Below are 17,447 nucleotides of genomic sequence, written 5' to 3'. Positions count from 1 at the left end.
ATTCGCAACCGTCTCCATGAAGCTGGGCTACGGTCCCGCACACCGTTAGGCCGTCTTCCGCTCACGCCCCAACATCGTGCAGCCCGCCTCCAGTGGTGTCGCGACAAGCGTGAATGGAGGGACGAATGGAGACGTGTCGTCTTCAGCGATGCGAGTCGCTTCTGCCTTGGTGCCAATGATAGTCGTATGCGTGTTTGGCGCCGTGCAGGTGAGCGCCACAATCAGGACTGCATACGACCGAGGCACACAGGGCCAACACCCGGCATCATGGTGTGGGGAGCGATCTCCTACACTGGCCGTACACCACTGGTGATCGTCGAGGGGACACTGAATAGTGCATGGTACATCCAAACCGTCATCGAACCCATCGTTCTACCATTCCTAGACCGGCAAGGGAACTTGCTGTTCCAACAGGACAATGCACGTCCGCATGTATCCCGTGCCACCCAACGTGCTCTAGAAGGTGTAAGTCAACTACCCTGGCCAGCAAGATCTCCGGATCTGTCCCCCATTGAGCATGTTTGGGACTGGATGAAGCGTCGTCTCACGCGGTCTGCACGTCAAGCACGAACGCTGGTCCAACTGAGGCGCCAGGTGGAAATGGCATGGCAAGCCGTTCCACAGGACTACATCCAGCATCTCTACGATCGTCTCCATGGGAGAATAGCAGCCTGCATTGCTGCGAAAGGTGGATATACACTGTACTAGTGCCGACATTGTGCATGCTCTGTTGCCTGTGTCTATGTGCCTGTGGTTCTATCAGTGTGATCATGTGATGTATCCGACCCCAGGAATGTGTCAATAAAGTTTCCCCTTCCTGGGACAATGAATTCACGGTGTTCTTATTTCAATTTCCAGGAGTGTATCTTAAACCTTTCTTGCTACTTTCTTAGCAATATCACCCATTGTTTCAAAATACAATGTACTGCTTTGGAATGGTGTTTTACTGCATCTTCAGCCATATCCAAACTGTTTTCGTGCCCCATATTGTATGCTATACATTTATCGCTGCTTGGTTTGACAAGAAATGAGAAGGAAATTTCAAATATTATGTAATATTGCTGTGCACAATCTTGCTTAGTGTCACAATATACAGATACCCTGGTTAATAAATTGGTGTATGTTAAACACTGACACATATTCATATTTTAATTTTTTCTAGAAATTAATTTTATTCATACATAAACATGACACAATGGGAATATCTTACAAAATGTTTTGTTATTCATTCCAATGATACATGAATCTAATATAAAGAACATGAATACTCTGTGGCCAAAAGCTATAATGTGTAATGGTCTTTTCGTTGTGCCCGTCTGCAACTCAGTGGGTCATGTTTACACTGGGTAGCAATCTATCCCTTTTCCTAACATTGTTAATATTCCAACCTGAAGTGTTTAAAAACACTGTAAATTAGACCTGACTGCCACATTTGCCTCTTACCCATATACAATCAAAGTCGATACTGCATATAATCTAGTAAATCATGAGTTGTTTCAAACCAAGGCCTATGAGCCAACTGGTAGACAGTCTTACCATCTTTGTCTTGAGCACTGATATCTGCTCCTGCATTCACCAGAATTTCAAGCATGTCACATACATCAGTATAATACCAGTCACTGCTGACTGCTAACATTAAGGCTGTTCTGCCATCAGCATCCCTGTCATTCACCGGCACATGTGTTTCCTCCACCAAGTACTTTGTTACTATGTAATTTTGTGATGTAACTGCAAGGTGCAATGGTAAACGTCCTTTGTGGTCATGTGCATTTTCAGTGTGACCACTGTCTATTAGTTTCTTAACAATTTGCACAGTCGACTGTACTGCGCAGTGCAGCAGTGTAGTATTGTGCTCGGGATTCCACCAGCAGTCAGACAGGGACTTTCCCAAAGAAATCAAGTAGTCCAACATCTGCAAAACAGAAATACATAGACTAGCAAAGTTTTTACATTTTTAGAATTGACGGCTCTTTAACCAAAAGCTAAGATTAAAACAGAGTTATGATTGATTTAACAAAGGGCCATTGCAAAAACATTTTAAATGACATAGCACAAATAACATGCTGAGTGTATATTCTTTGTCAAAAATTAATGCTTTGTTGTTTAAGTAGCATGTAGGATATGGACTGAAATGAATGAAAGTTTATTAAAATATTAAAAATGGGAGAGGCAAGAAGTAAGAGGAAAACTTACAGGGAGCAGCCTAATAAATGAATGAAGCAATGGAATATTATGAGCACTGTAATTATCACTATGACACAGACTAAAGTATCTTACAGTTTAGGAAGAGGTATAATGCTTAGGCTGTCATTGGCACAAATATAATAGCAAAGCATACCTCTCCAACAAATTCTGTATATGAGGTGTTGCACATGTGTGGATTTCTGAATTACGAAAGGGGCACAATATCTGTAAGTAGGTAACCAAAAAATACTATCCCATAACAAGAATACGAAATATCTGGATAGTTACTTACCAAAAAGAGAAGATGATGAGTAGCACAGAGGTAATAATGAAAAAGAAAGACTTGTACATACAAGAGGTGCTGAAAAGCAATGTCTCCGAATTTTTGATGTAAAAACTCTTGAACATTTTTAAATAAAGCAGATTTTATTAACATTCTACATCTTTGAAACTTCCAGGCAGATTAAAACTGTGCCGGACCGAGTCTTGCTGCCAGGAAGTTTCATATCAGCACACACTCCGCTGCAGAGTGAAAATCTGATTCTGGAATTCTACATCTTTATTCTTCATGTTGGTATATTTATTTCTCAACATAATCACCCTGGCAACAAACAAATTTCTCCCAGCAAGAGACCTGTTCAATGATACCGTCACTGTAGAATGTTTGACTTTAGTGACGGAGTCACATCATCATCTCTGCTTGCAGCGCTTCATTACTGTCAAAGTGAAGACCTGGAAAGTGTTCTTTAAGTTTCAGAAAAAGATGAAAATCAGATGGGGGCCAAGCCATGACTGCATAGGGGATGATCAATGACAGTTAACCAAAGATGTTGGATTGTTACAAATGTCACAGCCATTGTATGTGGTCTGGCATTATGCTGAAGGAGAGGGTGTCCCACGTATGGACAAACTAATTGAATTAAAGACTCAATTATAGCATACTTTTTCTCATGAACAGGCATAGTTACGTTACAAACTGCCATGTTACACAAAACAATTCAGAGCCTTCTAGCAGCAGAGGGCTTTAAATGTATAAACATGAAGAATAAGGATGCACTATGTTAATAACACTTCTTTTATTTAAAAAGCTTTAATAGTTATCACATAAAAAATTCAGTGGCATCACCTTTCAGCAGGCCCTCATATTATCAACGATCAGACTAATTGTAAGTCCTTTATCAGTCGTGTACAAAACACACACACATTCACACATAAATAACATACACGTACATGGCTACTGTTATCTCTGGGTGTTAAGGCACAGACTTAGGCTTACTCTAAGGTTTATCACCCAGAGATGGCAGTGGACAAGCATGAGTGAATTACGCATGAGTAATTGTGTGTGTTTTTTGTTTCCAATGGTTCATCAAAGGTCTCCTACCAGAAGGTAGCAAAATTTTCATTCTGTCTGTATGTGCCTTTCACTGATGTTACACTTCTGTTTAGGCAAGTGATTTTCTTCAGTAATTTACATTTTATACTGTTATTATTCCATCCCAGATTATCTACATCTATATTAAATACATATTTCACAAGTTGGGATACAGTGCACAGCAAAGGGTATTTTGTACCACTACTACTCATTTGTCATCTTTCCTATTCCACTTGTAAATAGAGGATGACAAAAATGGCTGTCTGTATATCTTCGTATGAGCCCTAGTTTATGTTATCTTCATGGTCCTTACATGAAATGTAAGTTTGTGGCAGTAGAATTGTTCTGCAGTCAGCTTCAAATGTCAGTTCTCTAAATATTCCCAGTACTGTTTAATGAAAAGAATGTCATATTTCCTCCAGGGATTCTAATTTGAGTTCATGAAGCTTCTCTGTAATGCCTGCACAATGACTGAACCTACCAGTGACAAATCTAGCACCACACCTCCGAATTGCTTCTTTTAATCTGACCTGATGGGAATCCCAACACTTGAGCAGGACTCAAGAATGGGTCACACAACTGTTCTGTACAACCTCTTCGTTAAAGGTGAGCTACACTTTCCTAAAATGTTCCCAATAAACTGAAGTCAACCATTCCTTATCTGCTCATTCTATTTCATATCACTTTGCAACATAATCTGCAGAACTTAATTCACATGACTTTGTCACACAACACACTACTAGCGTTTTGTTCAAATACCGCAGGATTGTTTTTCCTGCTCTTCTGCATTAACTTAGATTTTTATACATTTAGTAAAAACTGCCACTCATCACTTCAAATAGAAATCTATGTATGTCATCTTGTTTATTATCACAGTTATTCAAGGACGACATCTTCTCTTTCCCCACAATGTCATCAGGAAGTACCTACAGATTGCTGTCCACCCTGTATGTCTAATCTTTTATGTGTGTAGAGAACAAGAGTGGTTCAGTCATATTTCCTGTGGGGCACTACTACATCTACATCTACACTATGCAAACTACGGTGATGTGCATGGTAGAGGGTACACCCCATTGTACTGTTTTCTTCCTGTTCCATTCATGTATGGAGTGCGGGAAAAATGATTGTTTGAATGCCTCTGTGCATGCAGTAATTATTCAGATCTTATCCTATGTGAGCAATACATAGGGGATTGTAGTATATCCATAGAGCAATCATTTACAACTGGTTCTTAAAACTTTGCTAAAAGACTTTCTTGGGATAGTTTACATCTGTCTTCAAGAGTCTGCCAGCTCAGCTCCTTCATATATCTGTGACACTCTCCCATGGATTAAACCATGACCATTCATGCTGCCCTTCCCTGAATACAGTCAATATCCCCTGTTAGTCCAATCTGGTATGGGTCCCACACACATGAGCAATGTTCTAGAACTGCTCGTGCGAGCCATTTGTGAGCAATCTCTTTTGCAGACTGACTGTGCTTGCCCAGTATTCTACCAACAAATTGGTCTACTAACTACTTCATCCATAACTGAACCCATGCGATCATTCCATTTCATATCCTACAAAGTGTTACACTCAGGCATTTGTACGAGTTGGCCGATTCCAACAGTGACTCACTGAAATTATAGTCACAGGATACTACATTTTTTCATTTTGTGAAGTACAAGATTTTACATTTCTGAACATTTAGAGCAAGTTGCCAATCTCTGCACCACATTGAAACCTTATCAAGATCTGACTGAATATTTATGCAGTTTCTCTCAGATAGTACTTCATTATAAATAACAGCATCATTTGTGAAATGCCTGATTTTACTATTAATATTGTCTGCAAGGTCATTAGTATACACTTCCTTGGGGCACACCCAAAGTTACTTCTACATCTGATGATGACTCTCCATCCAAGATAACATGCTGTCTCTTCCCTACCAAAAACTCCTCAATCTAGTCACAAATTTCACTTGACAGCCCATATGACCATACTTTTGACAATAAGCATAGATGCAGCACTGAGTCAAATGCTTTTCTGAAATCAAGATACACTGCTTCTACGTGGTTGCCTTGATCCAAAGCTTTCAGTACCTCACGTGAGAAAAGTGCGAGTTGGGTTTCACATGATCGATGTTTTCGAAATCCACACTGGTTGGCATTGAGGATGTCATTCTCTTTAAGTTATTTCATTATGTTTCAGCTCAGAATATGCTCTAAAATTCTATAACAAATTGATGTCAAAGGATACCGTACAGTAGCTTCATGGATCACTTCCACTACCTTTCTTGTAGTTGGGCGTGACCTGGGCCTTTTTACAAGAACTGGGCATCGTTTTTTATTGAGGGACCTGTGACAGATTATAGTTAGAAGAGGGGCTAAATCAGCCACAAATTCAGTATAAGATCTCACGGGACTACATTGGGCCCTGGAGCTCTGTCAATTTTAATGCTTTCAGCTGTTTCTCAACACCACTGACACTAATACTTATTTCATTCATATTTTCAGTGGTACAAGGATTAAATTGGGGCAGTTCTCATGTGTTTTTCTTTGTAAAGGAACATTTGAAAATGAAGTTAAACATTTCAGCTTTTGCTTTGCTACCCTCAGTTTTAGTTCCTATCTCATTTGCTAGGAGCTGGACACTAACTTTGGTGCCACTAACAGCCTTTAAAAATGACCAGAATTTCTCTGGGTTCTATGAAAGACCACTTGACAATATTCTGCTATGGTAGTCACTGAAGTCATCATGCATTGCTCTCTTGACAACCAAGCAGTGTTCATTTAGGAACTCCCTACTTACAGCCCTATTCTTTTGTTTTACACCTATTATGCAGTAATCTCTGTTTCTTTAGAAGTTTGTTTATGGTGACTGTATACCATGGAGGTTCCCTCCCATTATGAACTGTTCTGCTGGGTGGTCAACTACTCTTTTAAACTTGAGCCAGAGTTCCTCTACTTGCTCCTGACCTGTGCTGAAAGTTTCAAGTTCCTCATTGAGGTATGACACTGCTGATGTTTTTTCTAGTTTACTTAATATATATATCTTCCTGTTTGTTTTAGTTGTCCTTTGTACTTTGGTAATCATTATTGCCACAACTGTGTCATGGTCACTGATACCAGTTTTGATGTGGACATTCTCTATTTGTTGCCATTAGATCCAATATACACACATCAAAAATAGTTTTGCATCACTTCGGTTCCAAAAGTTCTGGAACCTGTACTGAAAATTGAAATAGAGATCAACATAAACACTATTCCTGCCCTTTTTATTGCTCATGAAAACCACACGTTGCATGTTGTACCACCATACAGTGAGACCTTCAGAGGTGGTGGTCCAGATCGCTGTACACCCCGGTACCTCTAATACCAGTAGCACATCCTCTTGCATTGATGCATGCCTGTATTCATCGTGGCACACTATCCACAAGTTCATCAAGGCACTGTTGGTCCAGATTGTCCCACTCCTCAATGGGAATTCGGCGTAGATACCTCAGAGTGTTTGGTGAGTCACATCGTTCATAAACAGCTCTTTTCAATCTATCCCAAGCATGTTCGATAGGGTTCATGTCTGGAGAACATGCTGGCCACTCTAGTCAAGCGATGCCATTAGCCTGAAGGAAGTAATTCACAAGATGTGCACTATGGGGGCTCGAATTGTCGTCCATGAAGACGAATGCCTCACCAATATGCTGCCGATATGGTTGCACTCACGGTCGGAGGATGGCATTTACGTATCGTACAGCCATTACGGCGTCTTCCATAACCACCAGTGGCATACGTCAACCCCACATAATGCCACCCAAACCAGCACGGAATCTCCACCTCGCTGCACTTGCTGGACAGTGTGTCTAAGGTGTTCAGCCTGACCAGGTTGCCTCCAAACACATCTCCGACGATTGTCTGGTTGAAGGCATATGCAACACTCATCGAAGAAGAGACTGTGATGTCAATCTTGAGCGGTCCATTCGAGTGTTGCTCAGTCCATCTGTACCACGCTGCATGGTGTTGTGGTTGCAAAGATGGACCTTGCCATGGATGTCAGGCAGGCCTATTGCACACAGTTTGAATCATAACATGACATCCTGTGGCTGCATGAAAAGCATTATTCAACATGGTGGTGTTGCTGCTAGGGTTCCTATGAGCCATAACCCATAGGTAGTGGTCATCCACTGCAGGTGTAGCCCTTGGGCAGCCTGAGCAAGGCATGTCATCGATAGTTCCTGTCTCTCTGTATCTTTTCCATGTCTGAACAACATCACTTTGGTTCACTCTGAGATGCCTGGACACTTCCCTTGTTGAGAGCCCTTCCTGACACAAAATAACAATGCGGATGCAATCGAACCATGGTATTGACTATCCAGGCACGGTTGAACTACAGACAACATGAGCCGTGTACCTCTTCCTGGTGGAATGACTGGAATTGATTGGCTGTTGGACCCCCTCTGTCAAATAGGCACTGCTCACGCATAGTTGTTGACATCTTTGGGAGGGTTTAGTGACATCTCTGAACAGTCAACAGGACTGTGTCTGTGATATAATATCCACAGTCAACATATATCTTCAGGAGTTATGGGAACCAGAGTGATGCAAAACTTTTTTTGATGTGTGTATTTCCATTGTGAGAGGGGTTCCTAAATTTCTGTTCTAGGTAGTTTTCAGAGAAGACATTTAATGAAGTTTCACAGGATGCCTTATCATGCCCACCACTAACAAAACTGTAATTTACCCAATTAATTGTTGGATGATTAAAGTCTCCACTGATGATTACAGTTACAATAGAAGATGAGTCTGATGGGCAATAAAAGGAGCCAATTATCAGTTTATGTGCACCTCTGACACTGAGTCTTGCCCAAACAATCTCACATACAGTGTCAATTTCTATGTTGGTGGATTTCAGTTTCTTGTCTACTGTGATAAATATACCACCTTCATTTCCCATTTGCCTATCCTTTTGTTATACCTTAAAATTTCCCCAAAAAACTCAGTTATGAATTTCAGATTTCAACCAGCTTTTCTGTACTTAGTATTATGTGAGCTTCACTGATTTTCATGAGCACTTCAAACTCTGGCACTTTGTTGCGAATGGTTATGCAGCTTACTGTTAGGATTTTAATACTCTCACCTGTAAGAGGCATTTCTTTCAATCTTACACTGATATTTCTGTGTTTCCTACAGTCACCTACTCTAAAAAACCCTCGCACCTCTGAGTAGCAGCCTCTGATATGTAGTACATACGTGACCTATTTATGGGAACCCTACAGTTCTCAACCCTATGGCACAAGTCCAGGAAGTCACAGTGCAGTTTGCAACAGAACAGATACTGATGATACACTTATCTCTAAGAAAACTTGCAGTTGAGGATGACATACTGGGTTCTATTGCTGAAGGAGTCTTTGAGCCACTCGTGTATCTGGGAACCTAATGCATGTACTTGGACCTTTGTTAACAGTCTGGAGGGGGGCACCATGTCAGTTGCTGTGGAATGTGGAATCTGTCTTTTGACCTTCATCCATGGTTCATTGGATATCATGTGAGAAAATGGCAAGCCATTATCCTATAACAACAGCATCTAAATTTCCAAGACAGATTTCCAAGACTTTTTTGATTTTGTGATTGCAGTGAAAACATAAAAAGATGATTACAGGGAAAGTTAGGTGGAAAATCTCTGACACAGGTATCACTTTCAATATCTACACTAAGTAAACTATAGATGAGGACAAACAATTTGTACTACACAGTGAAAAAACAATGTCACTAGTGCAGCACAATCATTTTTGCTTTTACAAGGAAGTCACTGAAGGCAGTTCCAGATAGTTATAACAAAAAGTAAGTTAAGATTGGCTCTTGCATTACATATTTCTACCTTCTCTGAGGACAAATCCAGTTCATGACATAAGCAGCTTCATGTGTTCTTGATCAGCACTGTCTGAAGGAAAATCTTCAACTATATCTTCAAAAACAGTGATAATTAATTCTTTAAATTTACATAACTGTATTAACACCCTTTGTAAGTGAATCTTCCTGGTAGATGAAAACAGTGCACTGGACTGAGATGCCATTAAGTTTCAAGTAGGCCAGACTCCAGCTTTGAGACCAGGTGTGACATGAGAAGGGGCAAACTCCTTCACAGAAGGAAAGGTTTATTATGACTCCCTGTATGCTCTTAGTATCACTAATTTGAATATCCAGCTATAATTTGTGGCACAGCTACTCAGTAGAATAGTCATCCATCAACACTTGCTTCACCTCCATTGACAGAAATCTGTTTATTACAATAAGTTCACTGAACAATGTTGATAACATGAATTTTGCAATTGCCAAAAGTGGGGAGTTATTCACCAGCAATTACTAGCTGACTTCCTTCCAAGGCCATCTTCTTTATTCTGCCAGTTTTAACTTTTGACTCTTGTCACTATTTTGATGAATTACTACAAACTGACTGGGAATGATGAAACATCCAATGTGCTCAACTGATCTGAAAATAAATGTACCTGAAGATGCTATTTTACTTCTGTGAAACTGGTGCCAGCAGTAGGGTCTACTATTAAAGGATCATAAACAGCTGTTTGCGTTTTATCTTTAGCTGTGGAAGCCCATATTATAATGTTTGCTTTCTCTCTAATTTTTACCATTTATTCAGTGGCGGCTAGTAAGTATACATTCTGGATGTTCACAAATTTTTGGGGTCAGATAAATACGAGAGCATGAAATTACACAACTGGCCATTAAAATTGCTACCACCATGAAGATGTCATGCTACAGACATGAAATTTAACCAACAGGAAGAAGATGCTGTTATAGGCAAATGATTAGCTTTTCAGAGCATTCACACAATGTTGGTGCCGGTGGCAACACCTGCAACGTGCTGACATGGGGAAAGTTTCCAACTGATTTCTCATAGACAAACAGCAGTTGACCAGCGTTGCCTGGTGAAACGTTGTTGTGATGCCTCGTGTAAGGAGGATAAATGTGTACCATCACGTTTCCGACTTTGATGAAGGTCAGATTGTAGCCTATCGCGATTGCGGTTTATCATATCGCGACACTGCTGCTCACGTTGGTCGAGATCCAATGACTGTTTACAGAATATGGAATCAGTGGGTTCAGGAGGGTAATACGGAACGCCGTGGGGATCCCAACGGCCTCGTATCACTAGCAGTCGAGATGACAGGCATATTATCCGCATGGCTGTAATGGATCGTGCAGCCACGTCTCGATCCCTGAGTCAACAGATTGGGATGTTTGCAAGACAACAACCATCTGCACAAACAGTTCGACAACGTTTGCAGCAGCATGGACTATCAGCTTGGAGACCATGGCAGGAGCGCCTGCGATGGTGTACTCAATGACAAACCTGGGTGCACGAATGGCAAAATGTCATTTTTTTGGATGAATCCAGGTTCTGTTTACAGCATCATGATGGTCGCATCCATGTTTGGCGACATCGCGGTGAATGCACATTGGAAGCGTGTATTCATCATCGCCATACTGGTGTATCACCTGGCGTGACGGTATGGTGTGCCATTGGTTACACGTCTCAGTCACCTCTTGTTCGCATTGACGGCACTTTGAACAGTGGACGTTACATTTCAGGTTTGTTATGACCCGTGGCTCTACCCTCCATTCGATCCCTGCGAAACCCTACATTTCAGCAGGATAATGCATGACCGCATGTTGCAGGTCCTGTACGGGGCTTTCTGGATACAGAAAATGTTCGACTTCTTCCCTGGCCATTGAAAACGTCTGGTCAATGGTGGTCGAGCAACTGGCTCATCACAATACGCCAGTCACTACTCTTGATGAACTGTAGTATCGTGTTGAAGCTGCATGGGCAGATGTACCTGTACTCGCCATCCAAGCTCTGTTTGACTCAACGCCCAGGCGTATCAAGGCCATTATTACGGCCAGAGGTGGTAGTTCTGGGTACTGATTTCTCAGGATCTACGCACCCAAACTGCGTGAAAATGTAATCACATGTCAGTTGTAGTATAACATATTTGTCCAATGAATACCCGTTTATCATCTGCATTTGTTCTTGGTGTAGCAATTTTAATGGCCACTAGTGTAATAGCATCTGCTGTATAACAATTAATCACTGCAAATAATAATAATAATAATAATAATAATAATAATAATAATAATAATGTGCATAACTTGTGGTATTTTATTGTTTTGTACATGATTGAGTACCATTCAGGGCAAGAACAAAACAACGTTTAAGGTTTCACTACTCTCCGCTTCATGTTTTTGTTTAAGTGAGAGGTTTCGTGCATTCTTTTTCCTGAACAAACATTCAAACCCCTAACATATGTATTAGTTAATGAACTTGTGATCTGAAGATGAGACACTTTTATGTTGCACCAACACAACAATTTATGCTTATTATAACTTCTTTGTTAAATGTTCATTTGCAGTCACACTTATTTGATTTCGTCACTTTCTCAGTCAACAGATCTGTTCTGGGAGGCCCTTGTTCCTTTGCATCTACCTTTTCCTGGTAATTTTCTTTTCTGTTAGCACTCAAAACAGATTTGACTGAGTTCATACTGATATTACACACAAAAGCTGATTCCTGCACAGTAAACAACCAACTCCAAATACACTCCTGGAAATGGAAAAAAGAACACATTGACACTGGTGTGTCAGACCCACCATACTTGCTCCGGACACTGCGAGAGGGCTGTACAAGCAATGATCACACGCACGGCACAGCGGAACACCAGGAACCGAGGTGTTGGCCGTCGAATGGCGCTAGCTGCGCAGCATTTGTGCACCGCCGCTGTCAGTGTCAGCCAGTTTGCCATGGTATACGGAGCTCCATCGCAGTCTTTAACACTGGTAGCATGCCGCGACAGCGTGGACGTGAACCGTATGTGCAGTTGACGGACTTTGAGCGAGGGCGTATAGTGGGCATGCGGGAGGCCGGGTGGACGTACCGCCGAATTGCTCAACACGTGGGGCGTGAGGTCTCCACAGTACATCGATGTTGTCGCCAGTGGTCGGCGGAAGGTGCACGTGCCCGTCGACCTGGGACCGGACCGCAGCGATGCACGGATGCATGCCAAGACCGTAGGATCCTACGCAGTGCCGTAGGGGACCGCACCACCACTTCCCAGCAAATTAGGGACACTGTTGCTCCTGGGGTATCAGCGAGGACCATTCGCAACCGTCTCCATGAAGCTGGGCTACGGTCCCGCACACCGTTAGGCCGTCTTCAACTCACGCCCCAACATCGTGCAGCCCGCCTCCAGTGGTGTCGCGACAGGCATGAATGGAGGGACGAATGGAGACGTGTTGTCTTCAGAGATGAGAGTCGCTTCTGCCTTGGTGCCAATGATGGTCGTATGCGTGTTTGGCGCCGTGCAGGTGAGCGCCACAATCAGGACTGCATACGACCGAGGCACACAGGGCCAACACCCGGCATCATGGTGTGGGGAGCGATCTCCTACACTGGCCGTACACCACTGGTGATCGTCAAGGGGACACTGAATAGTGCACGGTACATCCAAACCGTCATCGAACCCATCGTTCTACCATTCCTAGACCGGCAAGGGAACTTGCTGTTCCAACAGGACAATGCACGTCCGCATGTATCCCGTGCCACCCAACGTGCTCTAGAAGGTGTAAGTCAACTACCCTGGCCAGCAAGATCTCCGGATCTGTCCCCCATTGAGCATGTTTGGGACTGGATGAAGCGTCGTCTCACGCGGTCTGCACGTCCAGCACGAACGCTGGTCCAACTGAGGCGCCAGGTGGAAATGGCATGGCAAGCCGTTCCACAGGACTACATCCAGCATCTCTACGATCGTCTCCATGGGAGAATAGCAGCCTGCATTGCTGCGAAAGGTGGATATACACTGTACTAGTGCCGACATTGTGCATGCTCTGTTGCCTGTGTCTATGTGCCTGTGGTTCTGTCAGTGTGATCATGTGATGTATCTGACCCCAGGAATGTCTCAATAAAGTTTCCCCTTCCTGGGACAATGAATTCACGGTGTTCTTATTTCAATTTCCAGGAGTGTATAAACTGCCATTTGTGGAAATGATTAAATTCAAGCAGTATTGTCTATCAACATGGTCACTTAACTAGAATAAAATGACATGGTGAAAACCAAAAGGGCCAAAAGCACACCGTTGTTGATTCCACATTTAAATGAATGTCAGAGAAACCAGCATTTCATGAATGTGCATGTAGACGCAGGTCTACAGCACAGATAAACCTAACCCACCATAAGATTAACAGATGTCAGAAGCTACAGTCTCACAATCAGTGCTTCTGAGAATCTCAAGTAGACTACTGTATGATAAAATCCAAAACTTAATAAACTATAATCTCATTGAGAATTCCACAAAATAGTTTTTCTGTCAGTATAACTATAACATACATTAATGTCCAAACTAATTTTACCATATAGTGAGTGAACTCATATATCTGAGGAATGTCTTACTATCTAGTGGGATTAATGGCAAGCAAACGAGGATAAAAATTTACCGCAGTGTGCTATCACCTGGGGGGGACTTATGTTAACTTGCAGCTGAGTGGTAACCGCTAGCTATGCACGCTGTGAACTGTGCACATTGTTTATCAGATCCCTAGGTATTTGGCCCGTAATGCAATTACATCACACCAGCTGCACATGTGCAAAAGCTTCTTAAATATTTTTATTTTTATTATTATTATAAACATGCACAACTGCAGGTGTGCTCACGACCCTGTTGTCAAGTTTCGTGGAGTCTGCAGGAGTAGCAATGTAGGATAGCATGGTAAATTTAGATTACTGCATCTACATTTTGTTTAACAGCATTCAAAGAAAAATAACCAATAAATCCACAAGGAGTCAAAACATTGGGTGTTAACGTGCTCTTGTGCTCTTACCCAACAGGCACTGCTGCATTTATTCAGTGATAAAGTTCTAGCAAACGATAAGTGGCAGGCTTTCCTGCATTTTGGAGGGCATACAGGCACTGACTTCATTAAAAGTGGCCATGTTTGAGCACCTAATTTTCAGTGCACAAATAATCTGATTGGAATTACCTGTTGCGTTCATACACACATACACCTCACTTTTGTCTGTTCGAAACATTAAAAATACTAACAGTAACTTCAAAGTTTAAGGGGCATTCAAATGAAACCCAGTCACTAGTGTAAAATAATGCTGGGAATTGATGGTGGTTCCCCATTCCAGGAGCTGGACAAGCAGTGGGTCCTTGTGGTCTAAAAAGGAGGACCTCATGACGTTACCAGAACTGGTGTGTGCAGCCTTTGATTTCTTTGGAGGTGGTGAAGTCGCATGTTTCCACTGCTTGCCCTGATGTTTGCTTTCCAGTTCAAAATGGTGGCACCATGTTTCATCACCTTTGACAATAGCGACAAAAAGCCACATCCTCCTCATGATAACATTGCAGATGACTCAAAGACAGCACTATTTGAGTATTGCACTGTTTAGCAGTCAGATGGTGGGGAACCCACAGTGCACAGATTTTTCGAAAGTTCAGGTTTTGATGCATTATAGTGTGGGCAGTGCACACGCTTATACCCAGTAACCAATGGATCTTGTCCACAGTGATTCTGCGGTTGTCCAGGGCTAAAGCAGTTACTTCCACAACCATTTGCAGTGTGATGACATGTTGAGCCCATCCAGGATGAGTATCATCTTCCAGTGACTCACGGCCCTCAAGGAACCGTTTGTATCATTCCAAAACACTTGAACAACTCATGCTGTACTCACTGTACACAGCCTACATCTGTCGATACATTTCACGGCCTCCAATTCCCTCTGCCGCCAAAAATTGAATCACTCCTCATTGTTCCTGCTTACTTGCCTGCATGTTCTATAGTGGATGATAACTTATGTGACCACTTTCTCTTCGGTGTGAAATCACCCTGGTGCTATGCAGCATCAAATGGTGTGCACGCATCAGTCTCTCTACCAACAGATGTGTATACCCACAGTTATGTGGTGCTGCCTTACTTGCAAGGCAAAGGTAGACACACTGACCAGGTTTCATTTGAATGAACCTCATACATTTAATGAACAACAGAATCTGTTAATGGAGGCCCAGTTAATTTAAACACAATCATGGCATTAAGAAAGTAGTGAAGCACACAGCAATAAAATTAATTAATTTTTTAATTTACGTTCAGTAATAAAAGAGCTGTTAGGTAACATAAATATGTTCAAAAGTAATCTAAAGCTGGTTTGGAAGAGAGGGAGGTTTGTTTGCAAACAATAATCTCAGCACAATAAATATAATTCTACCTAAATTCACTTCAAAAAGCACTTTAGCTTACCTCCACATCTCCTGCTGTCACAGCTAAATGCACTGCCCTGATGCAAGATTCCTGTGGAATTTCCATGAAGCTGCTTCCTGCCATCCATAGGGATTTCACTGCCTGCACCAGAAAAAAATTAAGGTCAAAAAACATGTCGTTGTGTTAAGATATTCCCCATCTTAGTTTATAATTAATCCCACACTCACATGACTCTATACATAAAATTTATTTTCTCAATAAAGTACTTGCTTGAATATTCATCTAGCTTGAATATTCATATTCTGCTGAAATCTAATTTATTTATCATAGAAGTTAACTTTTATATTGAATGTTTAAGTTATGTATTTTTTAAAAATTATTTATATAATAGAGAGAAACATTCCACGTGGGAAAAATATATATAAAACACAAAGATGCTGTGACTTACCAAATGAGAAAGCGCTGGTAGATAGACACAATAAAAAACACACAAACACACACACAAATTTCAAGCTTTCGCAACCCAAGGTTGCTTCATCAGGAAAGAGGGAAGGAGAGGGAAAGACGAAAGGATGTGGGTTTTACGGGAGAGGGTAAGGAGTCATTCCAGAGAGCAAAAAGACTTACCTTAGGGGGAAAAAAGGACAAGTATACACTACCACACACCAGATGGATATGTGTGTGTGTGTGTGTGTGTGTGTGTGTGTGTGTGTGTGTGTGTGCGTGTGCGCGCGCGCGCGAGTGTATACCTGTCCTTTTTCCCCCCTAAGGTAAGTCTTTTTGCTCCTGGGATTGGAATGACTCCTTAACCTCTCCCTTAAAAACCACATCCTTTCATCTTTCCCTCTCCTTCCCTCTTTCCTGATGAAGCAACCTTGTGTTGCAAAAGCTTGAAATTTGAGTGTGTGTTTGTGTGTTTTTTATTGTGTCTATCTACCAGCGCTTTCTTGTTTGGTAAGTCACAGCATCTTTGTTTTTTATATATAAAAATTATTTATGTACATTGCATATGTAATTTCAACAAATTAGTTAACAAACTACATATTCATAATTTGTTTTGTATTTAGCTACATACTTATACTAATTACCACAAATGTTTATATTTAACAATTATGCAACTTCCCAGAAATGTGGGCGAATGACCTTTGCAATAGGTAGGAGCATAACTGTCAAACTGCCATGCACAAGCTGCACATAGTTAAGTGAGGAATTGTGTCAGAACTATTAGTGGCACACTGTAATGTCCAGTTTCTGTCCTTGTCCTTACAGTACGAAGAACTGAGCTTACTTTTACATAATCCTCCAGCCTGAAATGTCGCTAAAGGGTCACATGTCCTCAGCATCTGTTCATTTCCCAGGATATCAGGGCTGACAGGCCAGATAAGGGTAGTGAGGGAGTCAACCCACATATAAAATCTCACCTCAAAACACACATTCATAAGTACATTGATCCCTAATGAAGCAACAAAGGTGGAATATGTTCACTGAGACAAGTCTACAGAGCCAGAAGTATTTAATTCATGTCACCTATAATCTACCTAAAATCAACATACTGACATCTTTCCTGTTGCAGTTACATTCATTTATGTGTTAATACGACCCCCAGACTCCGATGATATAGTTGCTGAATAGTTCAGAGAAAATT

General features: G+C 41.6%; 1 protein-coding gene across 1 annotated transcript in view; it reads right to left on the bottom strand.

The window, feature by feature from the left end:
• Nucleotides 1-816: 816 nt before the first annotated feature.
• LOC124789920 (serine/threonine-protein phosphatase 6 regulatory ankyrin repeat subunit B-like) overlaps nt 817-17,447 on the bottom strand; it is a 365,119-nt gene continuing 348,488 nt past the window's right edge. Inside the window, exons 16-17 of the mRNA XM_047257440.1 lie at nt 15,842-15,943; nt 817-1,912 (exon numbers count right to left, since the gene is read on the bottom strand). Coding sequence (XP_047113396.1) covers nt 1,454-1,912; nt 15,842-15,943 — 561 coding nt within the window. The 3' untranslated portion in view covers nt 817-1,453. The remainder of the gene's footprint in view (nt 1,913-15,841; nt 15,944-17,447) is intronic.

Source organism: Schistocerca piceifrons, chromosome 3 (assembly GCF_021461385.2).
Source record: "Schistocerca piceifrons isolate TAMUIC-IGC-003096 chromosome 3, iqSchPice1.1, whole genome shotgun sequence".
Taxonomy (NCBI): domain Eukaryota; kingdom Metazoa; phylum Arthropoda; class Insecta; order Orthoptera; family Acrididae; genus Schistocerca; species Schistocerca piceifrons.
Note: the sequence above shows the minus strand (reverse complement) of the source record. Positions and strands in the feature narration are given on the sequence as shown.